The sequence below is a fragment of the Dasypus novemcinctus genome, chromosome 3 (assembly GCF_030445035.2).
Source record: "Dasypus novemcinctus isolate mDasNov1 chromosome 3, mDasNov1.1.hap2, whole genome shotgun sequence".
Lineage (NCBI taxonomy): Eukaryota > Metazoa > Chordata > Mammalia > Cingulata > Dasypodidae > Dasypus > Dasypus novemcinctus.
Genome location: NC_080675.1, coordinates 172,461,219 through 172,477,372, shown reverse-complemented (window position 1 = coordinate 172,477,372; position 16,154 = coordinate 172,461,219). Strand labels below are relative to the sequence as shown.

Genomic DNA, 16,154 nt, shown 5'->3' with positions numbered 1-16,154 from the left:
TACCACACGGGAGGTCCTAGGCTCAGTTCCTGGTTTCCAGTGCCTCCTAAAGACGAGCTGACACGATGGGCTGGTGTGGTGAGCTGACGCAATAAGATGACACAATGAGGAGACACAACAAGGAAACAATGAAAGACACAAGCAGGAAATGTAGGTGGCTCAAGCAATTGTGTGCCTCCCTACCACATAGGAGATCCTGGGTTTGGTTCCTGGTACCTCCTAAAAAGATGATGAGCAGACACAGTGCACATGATGAACACAGAACAGACAGCAAGTGCATACAATGAGGGGGTGGGGAGAAATAAATCTTTAAAAAAAAAAAGTTTATCACATAGATGCAAAAGAATATATAGTGGGGAGTGGATGTGGCTCAAGCAGTTGAGTGCCCACCTTCCACATGGGAGGCCTGAGTTCGGTTCCCAGTGCCTCCTGAAAAAACAAGAACAAATAACAAGCAAAACAAATGAAAAATAACTCAGGGAAGCCAATGTGGCTCAGTGGTTGAGCGCCAGCTTCCCACACATGAGGGTCTGGGTTCAATCACTGGTCCCCAGTACCTCAGGAAAAAAAAATATATATATATGGTTCTTATACATAATTTTCTGTACTCTATCAAGTTTAAAATAGGTGACCTGATACATATTAGAGAAATTCTAAAATTAATTTTGAATCATTATTAAATAAATGCTCGGAAAGGCAAAGTATTCTTAGGAACACTTAAATTTCTAACAGTCTAATAGTAAAAGGATAATATCTTGCTTTGGATAGTTAGTTCCCTGATCACTCATAAGGTTGGACATCTTTTCAGTTATATTATTTGTATTTCATTTCTAAATTGCCAACTCAAAGCTCCTGTAGGTCAAGGATTTTGACTTTTATTTGCTATGTTACAATATTTAGTTGCAAATATTTCCTCCCAGTCTGCACACTATCTTTTAACTGTTCATAGTATTTTTTTATACAAAGGATTTTTTCCTATCTTTTTTTTTCCCTCAGTGTGGCACATTCATTACATTTGATGAATAATTTTGGAGCACTGCTACACAGCATGGATTATAGTTTACATTGTAGTTTACACTCTCCCCCAGTCCATTCACTGGATTATGGCAGGATATATAATGTCCTGCATCTGTCCCCGCAATATTATTCAGGACTACTCCAAGTCCCAAAAATGGCCCCATATCACACCTCTTCTTCCCTCTCCCTGCCCTCAGCAACTCCCGTGACCAGTCTCCACATCAATGATACAATTTCTTCCATTGCTAGAGTCACAATAATTCTATAGAAGAACACCAGTAAGTCCACTCTAATCCACATTTTATTCCTCCATCCTGTGGGCCTTGGGATGGTGATGTCCACTCCACCTCTAATTGAGAGGGGCTTAGATTCCACATGGATGGTGGATGCAATTCTCCTGCTTGCAGTTGTAGGCACTCTCAGTTCCCTAGTGTGGTGAATGACCATCTTCACCTCCCTCTTAGCTGACCTGGGTAAGTCCAAAGAACCAGACAGTAGGAGCTGCAACTCTGCTGAGGCTCAGGGCCCAGATGGCACATGGACAGTCCACAGATTCAAGTCTCCTGAGCATACACCAACCCCAGTGGCAACTACAGGTTCAGTAAAAGTGACAGAAGCAGCATGTGTAGAGAGGTCACATCTGAGTCCAATTCCATCACACTCAGGAGTTTTTTCCTATCTAAATGAGGCCAATCTAGCTTTGATGTTTTCTGTCTTGCTTAAGAAGTCCCTCCCTACCAAGACTGTAACAATATTCTCCATGTTATTGTGGAACTTTTATAGCATAGATCTATAATACATCTGGAATTTATTTTGGTGTAGTCCTTGCTTCAGCAGCACATACATTAAAATATTTTGGTGTAAGCTGTGAAGCAGGGATTTATTTCTGATTAAGTTGATAACTTAGGGATCCAATTTTATTTTTTCAAAATGGTTAGACCACTGTCCAAAACCATTCGCTGAGCAGTTTCTGAATTGCCAGAGAACCTCTTTCCTTATTGGCTAATAGAAAAAAGCAGCAATCTCAGCCCGGACTAAACCAACGGTTCTTGCATTTTCCCACCCTCAACACACATTCTGGGCTCACAAGCACAGCATCTTCCCCCTGCCTGGCCATCGGCAGCCTCTTTTTCTCCCATGCTGGAAGCGTTATCAGAGTGACTGTCAGGGCAACACATGCCAATATGGGGGTGTACTAGTCGGTCAAAGGGATGCTGATGCAAAAGACCAGAAATTGGTTGATTTTTATAAAGGGTATTTATTTGGGGTAGGAGCTTACAGATACCAGGCCATAAAGCATAAGTTACTTCCCTCACCAAAGTCTATTTGGAGCAAGATGGTGGCCAACATGTGTGAGGGTTCAGGTTCCTGGGTTCCTACGTTCCTGGGGCTTGCTTTACTCTGGGTTCAAGGTTCCTTTCTTCCTGGGGCTGGCTTCTCTTTCCTCTGTGAGCTTAATTCCCCAGGCTCCAGATTAAGTCTTCAGCATCAAACTCCAACATCAGAAAACCCCCAACTCTGGGGAAATGGATTTGGCCCAACGGATAGGGCATTTGCCTACCATATGCGAGGTCCAGGGTTCAAACCCAGGGCCTCCTGACCCATGTGGTAAGCTGGCCCACACACAGTGCTGATGTGCGCAAGGAGTGCTGTGCCACAAAGGGGTGTTTCCCGCGTAGGGGAGCCCCACACGCAAGGCGTGCTCCCCATAAGGAGAGCCACCAGCCCGAAAAAAGTGCAGCCTGCCCAGGAGTGGTGCCGCACACACGGAGAGCTGACGCAGATGATGCAACAAAAACAAGACAGATTCTGGGTGCCGCCTCACAAGAATGCAGGTAGACACAGAAGTACACACAGCGAATGGACACAGAGAGCAGACAACTGGGGTGGAAGGGGAGAGAAATAAATAAAAAATAAATCTTTAAAAAAAAAAACAACAACCCTGCAACTCTGTCCTTTGCCATGTCTTTTATCTGTGAGTCCCCACCCACCAAGGGGAGGGGAGTCAATGCCCTAATGACATGGCCCAATTAAAGCCCCAAATCATAACTCAGTCAGGTCCAGGTACAGATCAGATTACAAACATAATCCAATATCTATTTTTGGAATTCATAACCATATCAAACTGCTACAGGGGATAAACTTGAATTTGCTGTGATTTATTTCTATCAGTGAAATAAACTGGTCACAAACATTGGTATTATAGTGTGAATAAAGTTCAAAACTTTTTTTTTTTAGGAGGTACTGGGCATCAAATCCAGGACCTTGGACATGGAAAGCAGGTACCTCAATCACTGAGCTATATCTGCTCCCCAATGAGAGGTGGATTTTTATTTTGAGGAGGTACCAGGGATCAAACCCAGGCGCTCAACTACTTGAGCTACATCCGCTCCCCTCAAAATTCTTGTAAAGATCTCCCACCAGATTGTGACACCACGGTCAGAACCACTGGTCTAAAAAGCAGAAGAGATTCCTCTCCAGGTGACACCCAGTCAGCTCTTCCCACTGGAGTGTCGCTGTGGCGGGTCCGGAGGAAACACCCCTGTGGCCGCGTGGCCAAGAGCACGGCTCCACCTATTTTGGCTGCTTGAAAACTAACCACTGACAAAAACAGCAGAAACTGTTATCCATTTAAATGAATGACTGCCAGGCATTTTGAAGTTATAAGGTCTATGACGGCTTGATTTCTGAATACTTACATGTTCCTAAGAATTCTGCATGGTATACATTTCAAACATTTAAATGAAAAGTAATTTTGGTTTTGAAAGTGAGAATTGTAGTTTTAAAAAGACATACAAGCTTACAACCTCCTAAAACTCCCTGCTCTCCTTCTAGCTAAGAAAAACTATTCTACATCCGTTTGTAGTCATTGATGGCACATTTTGCTGGGACAGTAAGCTCAAAACAGATCTGGTGTTGCCTGTGACCACTGAAACCCTCTCTGCTGGAGAGGTCAGCTCTGACTTTTTGGCTCAACTGTTGGAAAGGAGTAGGTGGATAACCACCATTCCTCTCCAGTGAAGAGCAAAACTTCTCAGGTTTCAAGGTGCATATTAATCACCTGGATCTGGTTAAAATGCAGAGTCTGCGTCAGGGGGTTGGGGTAGGGCTGAGAACTTGCATTTCTAAGCTTCTGGGTGATGCTGATGCTGCTGGTCCACGGACACTTTGAGAAACAAGGCTTTCAGGCAGGGTTCTTAACCAGGGGCTGTGAGCTTGAATTGAAATAATAAAAAAACAAAAACCATTATTCTTGTGGGGACGTGTTGGTGTGAGTGTGATCTATTTATTAAATAATACACAGGATAGTGTGGACTTAGTAAGGGGTCTTTGGTTTTCACCTGACTGGCAAAGGGGTCCGTTTAACAAAAAATATTAAGAACCCCCGCTCTAGGGAAACAGACTTGGCCCAGTGGTTGGGGCGTCCGTCTACCACATGGGAGGTCCGCGGTTCAAACCCCGGGCCTCCTTGACCCGTGTGGAGCTGGCCCATGCGCAGTGCTGATGCGCGCAAGGAGTGCCCTGCCACGCAGGGGTGTCCCCCGCGTAGGGGAGCCCCACGCGCAAGGAGTGCGCCCCGTAAGGAGAGCCGCCCAGCGCGAAAGAAAGTGCAGCCTGCCCAGGAATGGCGCCGCCCACACTTCCCGTGCCGCTGACGACAACAGAAGCGGACAAAGAAACAAGACGCAGCAGCAAATAGACACAGAGAACAGACAACCGAGGGAGGGAAGGGAATTAAAATAAATAAATAAATCTTTAAAAAAAAAAAGAACCCCGCTCTAGAGCAGTGTGGGTTTAAACTTTACTGCATATTAGAACCACCTGTTTCTAAAACACTCTGGCCTATGCCACACGCCACGCCAAGTTAATCAAAGATCACCATCTGGGGTGGGGGTGGCCCGCAGATGATGCCAATGTGTGGCCCAGTCTGAGCACCAGAACCCTTAGCATGAACCCAGATTGCTGGGCCCCACCCCGAAGAAGTTTCTGATTCGGTAGGTTAGGGTGGAGCCCAGGAATGTGCATTTTAATGCAGCAAAATGCTGCTGCTCCTGCTGCTGGTCCAGGGACCTCACTTTGAAAGCCAATGCTCGAAAGGTCTGAGGATTTATATGTCAAAAATTTATCAATTTTGAGCCCATTAATTTCCCCCTTTGCTCGCCTCTGATGCCAGCAGTTTCTTTTCAGGTGATGGAGCTTCCTAGAAATAAAATAAACCTGCTAAGAGGGGAGCATTTCCCCTTCCACCCTGACTGGCAACCACACTAGGGTGGGATTCTGGGGTGGGGAGGCCGCTGCAATGGATGCACACACTGGTCCCCCGCCTCCCGGCTCTGAAGGGATTTTTCTGTTTACCTCCTACAGGAAGTTGGGTGAACCCTGGTAGAGCAATTAGAGAGTAGTTCAGGGACATGCTGTCCCAGTTCTATAGTGCTTGTATTTTCTGACCCAAAAGCTGGACCACAGAATTGGATAAATGACTTCTGGCCCCAGGATGCTTACAGATGTAAGACAGTCTAGGAGGTATGGTTTGGCTGCCAACTATTGGAATTTAAGATATTTTGATGATTTACAAGGACACATTTTAAAACTCAGGATTGTCCTGGAAAATCTAGGTTGTCATTCCCCAAGTCACCCAGAAAAAAACACATTGACATGTTCTGTTTTTAAGTGGGTAATTTGCAAGCAGTAATGAGACAGGTTGGTTAAGGGAATGGGGAGATGACTGGCAGAAAAACATTTTCACCTGGAAATCCTCTGAGAGAAAGACCCGCGCCAGAAAGCTGCTGGAAGAGCCCGCTAGGATTTTCCTTGATCATCCAGAATCAAGGAAAAGCCCGGATACTCTCAAGGGGCCTCAAGGGGCCAATCATCCCCCGTGGAGTAACCAATCAAAACAGCAAACAGCAGGGACCCCTCCCCCCAACATTAACAAGGGGAGGAATTAACGGTTTAAAAAGCAAGTGCAGAGGCTAAATCGTCCCTTTTTTCCCCTTCTCTGCCTGGACCCACCTGCATGCACACCTAGGGACCCGTAAGCTGTGATTTTCTCCCTTTTCTATTCTCTTCTCTCATTTCCTTAATAAACTGGCCTTACTAAAAAGGCATGTTTTAAATTCTTTTATGTAACATTGCCAAGAACCTAGAGGAAATCCAGCAACAGTGATGGAAATAACTAATGCTTTTTATAACTGGTTTTCCGTGGGCCCGCGGCAGATTGAAAACACGGCAGCCAGAGGTGAACCGCGTGGGTCGCCCGTGCCTGCACCGAAAGACCTCGTCAAATCCCTGAAGAGATGGTCTCTTCAAGCCAGAAACCTCCCACTGAACCTGCAAGTTCAGCCCGGGCAAGTTTCGTTTTCTCCATCAGGGGACACAGCCCTCACCACCAGCTCCGCAGTGGAGAGGCTCTCGGGCAAATGATCTCCCCTGGAGAGCGGATTCGCCGAAACCTAAATTTCCAAATTCAAAGCCTGTCCTGGTTATTCGCCCCACGTACTATGCCTGGAGTGTGGAGGTAACGCCATGTGGAAAATGTCACTCACTTGTTATATCCAGGCCAAGACAGAGCTCCTTGAGCCTTTGTAATTTGAAAAATGGGAATGGCACACACCTTCACACCCACCAATACGTTCTCTATTTTTAAAAATCGTTTTAACAGCTTACACATTATAGTCTTCACTGGGTTGGCTGAGTAGAAACAAAAGCTTAATATGGAGCTCTAAGAACAAAACCCACGTTGGCTAATATGAAGTGCTCCTTTGCTGGTCTAAGTTGCCTCCCTCACTTCCTACTGGCCGGGGCATTTTCCCATCTTACTTGCAGTCTTAGCTCCACTCCCTTTGCAGATTCACAAGTATCCCTGGTCAGTTTCTGCCCAATCTGGGCTTGGTCCCACTTTGTTTTGAAAGCCCGGTCTTCACCTGGCTCCCAGGGTGTCAGGAGCCCCATCTGCTAGTGAGCCTGGAAGGAGATTGCTATCTGAGCAGAGGAGCCTCTCCACGCTTGGGCAAGGTGGGTAGGTAGCTGGCTCATTTACTCATTCCATTGACAATATATGTAGAGTATTGGGTTGGGTACTGGTAAAGTGAAAAAGAAAGAAAGAAAAAAAACAGTTTCTTTGCTCCCTGGAATTTTTAAATTTCCTGGAAGAAATAAGACCAGTATTCATAAAAATAGGAAACAAGATGGAATATGATAAAAAGCCAAAAGAGAATGCAAATCCACATGTTCTAGGGGAGGTGACTTTTAGCAGAGGCCCAGCTGGTGGAAATGGGGACAGGGAAGAGGGACTGGAAGTTAAGACGGCTTTCTGGACAGAGTCTCTACAAGTGTGTATCCCAAAGGACGAGTGGGATTTTGTTGCAGAGATGGGACAAGGCTATATCCCCGCAAAAAAACTCAGGAGCAAAAGGTGAATGCTGGAAAGCATAGACTACGTTGAAGAACCAGCACCATCTGGTCTGAAGAGGGCAGGGCTGCAGCAGGGGGAAGGGGAGGGGAAGGGGCTGGGCTGCAGGGGACACAGGCCAGGAATGCCAGGGAGAGCAAGGAGGTCACGTATTTGGTAAACACTGGGGAACTCAAAGATTTTAAGCAGGAGAGCGCCTGATCACCCTGAATGGAGGGGAGGAGCTGGAATGGAAGGGGAAGAGGCTGACGGCTGGTTCAGTTTGGAGGCTGCTGCAAGAGTTCAAGTGAAATACCAAGAAAGAGCCTGAATTAGGACTGGAATGGGGATTAAAATGACAGTCCTCCACAACAGAGGTAAACTTTACCACTTAAACAGGTCTGACAGTTGGAATTTTAAGGTACTTTAAATGTGGGCACTGAGAGGTCTGTTAGTCAAACATTAAACAACTACTGTCTCACCAGGCCTGGAAATACCCTGCGCTTGGTAGATGTGTCCAAAGGTCCTGAGCTGGACAAAGAGCATAGAGGTCAAAGGGTCTCACAGTGAGTAAATGTTTGAGAGGGGACAAAGATAACTGCAGACATTCTTGTGGCACCATGAGAAAGGTCAGGGGCATCTGTCAGACAAACATGAAGCCCAACTGAGACAATCCCGAAGGTCTAAGGACCAACAAACACTCTTGCCTGGGACATGCCCCATCATGAAAGATGGAGGCACAAGCCTGCAGCAAGCCAGGAGGCAAGGGCTGGTGCAGTGGGTGCCTGTAATCTCCTCAGGGACACCTGCTGAGACCTGATCCCTCCCTAACCTGATGACTGCCCCAGCTCAAGGACAACCCCAGAGGCCCCTCCTCAGCCCTCAACCACTCTGGCCTCTCTAGTGTCTGATTGCACCTCCTGGAGTCCATTACCAACTTGTCACATCCACCAGGAGGCAAGAAAACACATTCTGGATTAGGGTAAGAGTTTTTTTAAAAATAAGAAGAATTTTCTTTTCAGGGTCAAAGAAAATCAGGTACTTTGCTTCAAATGAAATCTAGGACCTACTTGATGCATATTCCAATGAAACCAAAACGGCAGAGCAAAGACAATTTGCCTAATACTGGGAAGCTCGTTCTGAGTTCTCAGGGTTGAACTCATGATGCTGATTCAGTGGTTTCCAGTCCCTTAGACGTGGCCCCTGATGGCAGAGTTTTAGTATGGATGCTTGGATCCACATCCTATTAAATATCTCTAGGGATCTGAATATTTAATGACTTATGTTACTTCTTTCAACTTTTTTTTACATTATTACTTTTCATTTACAGGCCCTCTTCTCGTATAATAAAATACCAATTCACTTTAAAGCATTACTGAATTCAGAGAAGTCTAACATTCAACATAACCAAAATTCAACTTGTACTATGTGGGGTTTTAGGAACCTCTGGTTGTTGTTAAGGAGTCTGCATACTCAAGAAGGTGGGGAGCTGCCCTGGACTTCTCCCTGAGGGAGCCCCGTCCCCGTCCGAGGACTACAATGTTCTAGAATGTTCACGGAGGACAGGGCGCCCTGCACTCAGGCTGCCGCAGCAGGGTCCAATGGGAGACTAGCAGCCTCTGGCCCTGGGCTCTCGGTTTTGGTAAATGGTGCTGTCACCCTCACCGCCTCACCGCCCAGGTCAGCCCGTGCCCTGAGAACTGCCGTCTTCTTCCTAGCGCCCACTGCCCAGCACGGCACTGCCCCTCCTCCTGGCCCACAGGCCACCTCCTGAATAGGCCCAGTATGTGCAGGTCCAACCCCAAATAAATACCCTTTATAAAAACCAGCCAATTTCTGGTATTTTGCATCAGTATCCCTTTGGCTAACTAATACAAAATTTGGTACTGAGAGTGGGGTAGTGCTTTTGCAATTTGCAATACCGAAATGCTGGAATGGTTTTATAAATGGGTAAGGGGTACTGTTTGGAGGAATTGTAAAATGCTTGATGGAAAAGGTCTAGATTGCTTTCAAGAGGGAAACGGAATTTGGCCCAGTGGTTAGGGCGTCCGCCTACCACATGGGAGGTCCGCGGTTCAAACCCCGGGCCTCCTTGACCCCTGTGGAGCTGGCCCATGCGCAGTGCTGATGCGCACAAGGAGTGCCCTGCCACGCAGGGGTGTCCCCCGCGTAGGGGAGCCCCACGCGCAAGGAGTGCACCCGTAGGGAGAGCCGCCCAGCGCGAAGGAGGGAGCAGCCTGCCAAGGAATGGCGCCGCCCACACTTCCCGTGCCGCTGCCGACAACAGAAGCGGACAAAGAAACAAGACGCAGCAAAAAGACACAGAAAACAGACAACCGGGGGAGGAGAGAGGAATTAAATAAATTAAAAAATCTTAAAAAAAAAAAAAGATTGCTTTCAAGAGACTGTTGATAACAGTATGAATGCAAGAGACTTTTTTATGATGCCTTAGAAATAATTGATGAAACTATTATCGGAAACTGGAGGAAAGGCAATCTGTGTTTTAAAGTTGCAGAGAATTTAGCAAGATTAACTCCTGGTGTTTTACAGAACGCAAAAATTGAAAATGGCGAACCTGGGCATTTAGCTGAAGAATTTCCAAAGTAAACCTGGAGAATGAGGCTTGGTTTCTGCGTGTAGCTTAGAGCAAAATGGTAGCCGAGAGAGAGATACTGAGGGTGAAACTGTCCAGCACAAAGAACAGAAACTGATTCTGGAAATTCCAAGCCTCTGGAGATCAAGCTCCCAGATGAAAGTGCCCCACTGGAGAACTAAACTAAACTTGGAACTTGCAAATCAGGATTGAAGATGCAGTTATGTCGGAGGAAAGACTTGTGGAAAGTCTTACAGTCTGATGGCTTGGACCCCTGCTTCCTGCATGCTAAACCAACAGACTTTTTGAGAGAGCTGTATAAACAAAACCACTGTCAGCCTACAATAAAAGGAACATAAAAAGGAGATTGAAGGGGAAAGTAAAAAACCATGGAAGCTGAATCTTGAATTAGGACATCACCTTGGGCCAAGAGAGAACCCCACCCACCCAGAGAACCCCACCCACCCCAAGGGAGAGAGTTTGCCCCAGCAGTTGAAAAGGGTGGAGGTTCCTGTCGCTGTTCTGGGAGAGTTTTGCTGCCCCAGGGTGCAGAGAGGGTGGAGCACATTCCCCAAAGATTAGGGCGGTTAAGGTCAACACCCCATAGGTCTGAGAGGGGAAAACTTGTCCCCCAAAGGTTAGGGAAAGCCAGGTGGTCAGCTCACTGCTCTGAGAGGGTTGAGCCTGTATGCCAAAGGTTAGGGGGAATGTTATCTTCACATCACTGTACTAGGGGGTTTAAGACTAACCCAAAGATTGGATGAGGTGTGGCAATTACTGCAACACTCTCGGAGCGAGAGGTCTGAAGCTCGGTCAACACCCAAGTGCTTGATGAGGGTGGAGTCAAGAAAATTGCCATGAGGCAAACCTGTAGAAAGGGTGGATCCCCATATGGCCCCAAGGAAAAGAAACCATCATCTTAAGAATGACTCTCAGACTTTGAAATCCAGTGGAGGGTGCCCTGCAGGTTTACCTAACTTTGGAGGACCAGTGACTCATGTTTTCCTCCCAATTTCTCCTTATTGTAATGAAAATGTTTATCCTTTGTCCATTTGTGTATTGGAAGCAAATGAATTATTTTGTAAATTTCAAAGGTCTATAGCAGACAGGGCCTAGCCCCAAAACCAACTGTATTTCTTTAAATTGACTATGATACAATTTAGTACCTGCACTGTAACTGATTTAAGGCTTTTTTGAATATTGTAGTAACTTTTTGGAATTCAGAGGGTGGAATGTAGCAGTTTGATATAATTGATGAATTCCCAAAAGAAATATTGGATTACACTTGTAATCTGATCTGTACCTGGGCCCGACTGAGTAATGATTAGGGCATTGAGTTCCCACCCAGTCCCCGCCCCTTGGGGGTGGGGACTCACAGATAAAGGGCATGGCAAAGAACAGAGCTGGGGGCTTTTAATGCTGACGTTTTGATTTTGGAGTTTGATGCTGAAGACTTACACTGGAGCCCTGGGAATTAAGCTCACAGAGGAAAGAAGCCAGCCCCAGGAAGGAAGGAAGGAACCTTGGAGCCAGAGTAAAGCAAACCCCAGGAACGTAGGAACCCAGAAAGCCTGAACCCTCACAGATGTCTGCAGCCATCTTGCTCCAAACAGACTTTGGTGAGGGAAGTTTATGGCCTGGTATCTGTAAGCTCCTACCCCAAATAAGTACCCTCTATAAAAACTAACCAATTTCTGGTATTTTGCATCAGCACCCCTTTGACAGTACACACACTTAGCCTGAATCTCTTGCCACACCCCAGTACTGTATTTACCACTGCCCTAAATGAAGCTGCTTGGTGGAGGGTCAAGAACAGGAATCTCAGAACAGACCGGAGTTTGAATTCTGGCTCCAGCACTTAATAGCTTTTTGACCTCGAGGAGGGGCTCCAGCTGGCCGAGCTCCCATTTCCGCACCTGTAAACGACAATCCCGTCCAGCGCACAGGACGGTTAGTGCAGCTAAGCTGCCGCTGCAGGGCTGGGCTCGCAGGAGGCTCTCGATGTCAGCCCCTTCTCCACAGGACACCTTTCCTCAGATCTCCCGGGCGCAGGGAGTTGCCACAACTCTCTGCCCACATCACTTTCCTTTTCCTTCTCTGCTCCCCTCCCTTCCCAGGCTGCCGAATCCTCCAGACCAGATGCCTCCCCGTGAGTTGACCTTGTCTTAATCCTCCTCCGCTCATCCCAACACCCCACCAGGAACTATCACTTAGCATCAAACGTGATTAAATGCTTAAGAACGTGGACCACCTCCTCAAACACAAATTCAAATCCTAGTTCTGCCCTGTCCCAGATGGCACTTAAATACTGTGGTGACAACAATCCTGCCTACCTCCCAAGGTGGCGAGATGACATGAGTTTTTGCATGTTAGATGCTAAGCACACTGCCTACAGGAAGAGCTTGATAAGCTGTCCCTTAATTATTCCTCAGATGTGTCCAACTTCCTCCTCCTCCACTGCTGTCCACCAGCTGGTCAGACCCCCACCCCTGCAAACCCGGGATAACTATGCGGCTTCCTGGCTGCTCTCCTCCATCCTGTGGCCAAACTCGGACTCCTCCCAGGCCCTTTGGGCCCAAGTTCAAGAACCTGCTGAGGTCAATGACCTTCAGTCCAAACCGCAGCCCACTTCCACAAACTCCACTTCCTACCACTTCCTAAGAACACGAGAGCCAGCCCTCGTCACTGTCACCTAAATGAATAGAGTATACTGGTTCCACCTTCCAAAGCTTTGCGCAGCTCCTCTAAGAGGAGCCACACCTCCGCCCTGCCCTGCGCCTTCCCAGTTTGTGCCATTTGTGCCATCCTGCACACGTCTACTCGAGCGTCACACCCTCATGCAACCTGCCCGGGTCACTGCTCTCCCTCCCGTGGCTTCTTTCTCTCAGCGTCTCCTGCAGTTCTCATCAGCACAAAGGCAGCCACTTCCCACGGGTCTGGAAGTCAGTATCTGGTCATCAAGAGAGCTGGGCCTGGCTTCCGACTGCACAGCAGAGCAGAGCCCCAGAGCAGAGTAACAGGGTAAGATCCCAGAGCTAACCAGCAACACAGGAGACCAACAGGAGAATGACTGCCAAGAGCCCAAGTTTGGGCTTTTTTTTTTAGGTAACGGGAGCGGGGGGGGGGGGGGGGGGGGGTGTTGAACCCGGGACCTTGTATGTGGGAAGCTGGCACTCAAACACTAAGCCACATTGGCTCCCTGACTTGTTTTGGGTTTTTGCTTGTTTGTTTGGGGTTTTTTTTTGGTAGGTTTTTCAGGAGGCACCAGGAACTAGACAGGCACTCAACTGCTTGAGCCACATCTGCTCCCCTGGGCTCTTTCAAGAGCCTGGGATAACTTTATACCTCAGAAAGTCCCCAATTTTCAGGTGGTTTGCTTGTTATTTATCTTGATTTCATAAAAAAACACTTTGAAAAAAATTCCGATTATCTGGTTTTTCTGACTTTTGGAACTTCAAACATTTGGATGTTTACTGCCAGAACCTAGTGAAGGTGCCAAGGTATGGTTTATAGGAGTCTTCAGCCCCTCTCCCCAACAACCTCCATCAGCTTCCCATGGCACCCCAAAACAACATAAAAGAAGTAAAAGCTGCACTTCCTAGGTGGCTGCAGCTGCAGCTCCAGCTCCAGGACTAGTTCCCCAAGCCCTTCCTCTAAGGCCCTTCCTCTAAGGCCAGCTTATACCTAAACCCTGGAGCTGCCTCCGTATACAAGCGCGTGCAGCCAGCAAGAGGACAGAGGGGCAGAGTGCCTGCAGACAGGGTGGAGGGCTGGGGGCTGTCCCCCACCCTGTCCTGGACTCTCCTCTGCAAACAGCAACACTCCTCGACCTTGGAGGGATGCTCCCACCCTCTCCCTATGCGGTCTGCATCTCACCACTGTCTCGAAGGCTCTGGGTCAAGTCTTCCACCAGGGCTACTGCCTCCTCACTGCCCTCGGGCCGATGCTCTCGCAGCCAGGCCTGGATTTCCCTTGGCAGCAAGGTCAGCATCTGCTCCTTGGTGTGCACCTCTGGCCTCAGCCAGCGACGACAGAGCTCGCGAAGGCCACCCAGCGGGCCCTGGGGCCCGCCAGCCGTCTCTTCACGGGGGCTGCCCTTGCCGGCACTCTGGGGACAGGGCTCGGGCTCAGGGCCATCCTCCTGCAGTATGGCTTCCTGTACCCAGGAGTCTTCGTCCAGGAGCATGGTGGTGACCTCCTCCTCCGGCTCATCGTCCTCGGGGGGCCCCTGGATCAAGGGGCTCAGGGGCGTCGTCACTCTTGGCACCTCTGCAGCCATCACCCACGTTCTTGGGGCCACTGCTCAGGCCTCGAACTTCAGTCTTCTCCAGCCAGGATCGATGGGTGACTTCACATCATCGCCTTCCATAAATTTCAACAAGGAGACCAGCTGAGGAAGATAACCAGAATCAGTCAGCAGGCTGTTCTAAAACCCACAGCAGCCCAGTTTAGACCACCCAGTGATCCTTTCGTTTGCAAATCAACAGAAGCTTCCTGTCCCTCTTCAGGAAGAATGGCTCATTCCTGAAAACATCTCTCTCTATAGCCAGAGAATTAGCACAAGCACAAAAAAGACAGGTTTCTTTCCGAAAGACCAGAAAATGAGGATTAGAAATTCAAAAGCCCTCATAAGAATGCAGAACTGAGTTACCCTATCCTAAACTCAGATTTGCTGCAGAGTGAGTGACCTTGACCTGACATACAACTTACACTCAACCTTGGTGATGGCCTGATAAGTAGAGATAACACCATCCTCCAAACAGGGACATTTTATGGGTTAACAATGGATCAGATATCAAGGCAGTCTGAGCCTCACTGGAAGGAATGTAATATCTCAACTGTATTAGTACCATAATTTAAAGTATTACATAAAGTTTTAGAAACGTTCATACTATTCCATCCAGCCTTGGTCCCTCGGGAATTTGTCTTAAAAATATAACCATCTTTGCAAAGAGAAATTTACTTGCAAGGACACTTGATCACAGCATTGTTTCTAACTGCAAAAAATTAACATCTTAAAAATCTAGCAGCAGGGAAATGGTTAATCCATACATCCAGCAGTAGAGGAGTTTGCAGCCATTAAAACTATAATGATATAATAATGGCCACTTTGTGGAGGTGGGGGGAGTATAGACTGGGGACTCAAACAGCCTTTTAAGGCGCTGGAAATGTTTCATATTTTGATTTAGCAATGAGTGCCCACAAGCAAATGTATAAAATTAAAGTTTCTGCACTCTCTATATTTTTAAATATTTTTAAAATTATGCTGAAAAAGTTGAACATTAATGATTTCAGATAAAACTCGTATGATAACGATAAAACCAAAAAAAACAGCAACGGTGAAAAACCACAGATACAGCATGACCCCAATTGCCTTTAAAAATAAACACATACACTCAGGGACAAATCTGAGACGGAAACCCTTCACAATGTTAAGAGCGGAGGGATGACAATTTAAAATAAGCGTCATAAAAGCGATGAAAAAAAATTTTTTTAATCATTACTACACCGTCAAGACTCAGAGAACAACCACCCAAAAAATGAAAAAGGAGGAAAGGCAGGGGGAAAAAGGAAGAAAAAAAAAAAGCTGGAGGGATAAAATCGTGGGTTTCAAAGTGTATTTCCCCAAATGACTAGAAGAGACAAAGGTATAACAGAAGTCTTGCTCGGGAGCCCGGGAAAACCGCTCTTGGTCGGCTACTAACTCTCGGTCCGACCTGGGGCAAGTTCCGTCCCCTCTGAACCTCAGTTTTCCCATCTGTAAAATGAGGAGGCTGCGCGGGATGTCGTCAAAGTCCCTTCCAGTCCAACCCCTGCGCCTCCCCTTGGACAGGCCCGCAGCTCCGCGCCGGGGAGAAGGTCGGGGTCGGAGTGCCGAGCCAAAGGGGGTGCGTGAAGCCCCGCGCCCCCGCCCCTCCCCCCAGCACGGCTGCCCGCAGCGGCTCCAGGCCCGTTATCCCCTCGCCTCGAGCTACTCCCCGGGCCCGCGCGGGTACGGCCTGTCGCTCTGGGCTCACCTGTCCGGGAACCAGGTCTTGCTCCGGCGGCGGCTGCGAGCACAAAAGCGCCCCCGGACCCGGCCCGGCCGCTCGGGAGTCACCACCGCTGCGGCCCGCGGGGCGCCGAGAACAATGGACGGGAGAGGCCCGCCCA

General features: G+C 47.9%; 1 protein-coding gene across 1 annotated transcript in view; it reads right to left on the bottom strand.

Moving 5' to 3' along the window:
• ZSCAN2 (zinc finger and SCAN domain containing 2) overlaps positions 1 to 16,154 on the bottom strand; it is a 23,412-nt gene extending 7,258 nt beyond the window's left edge. Inside the window, exons 1-2 of the mRNA XM_004479613.4 lie at positions 16,019 to 16,154; positions 13,878 to 14,391 (exon numbers count right to left, since the gene is read on the bottom strand). Of these exons, the coding sequence (XP_004479670.1) occupies positions 13,878 to 14,280 (403 nt within the window). The 5' untranslated portion in view covers positions 14,281 to 14,391; positions 16,019 to 16,154. The remainder of the gene's footprint in view (positions 1 to 13,877; positions 14,392 to 16,018) is intronic.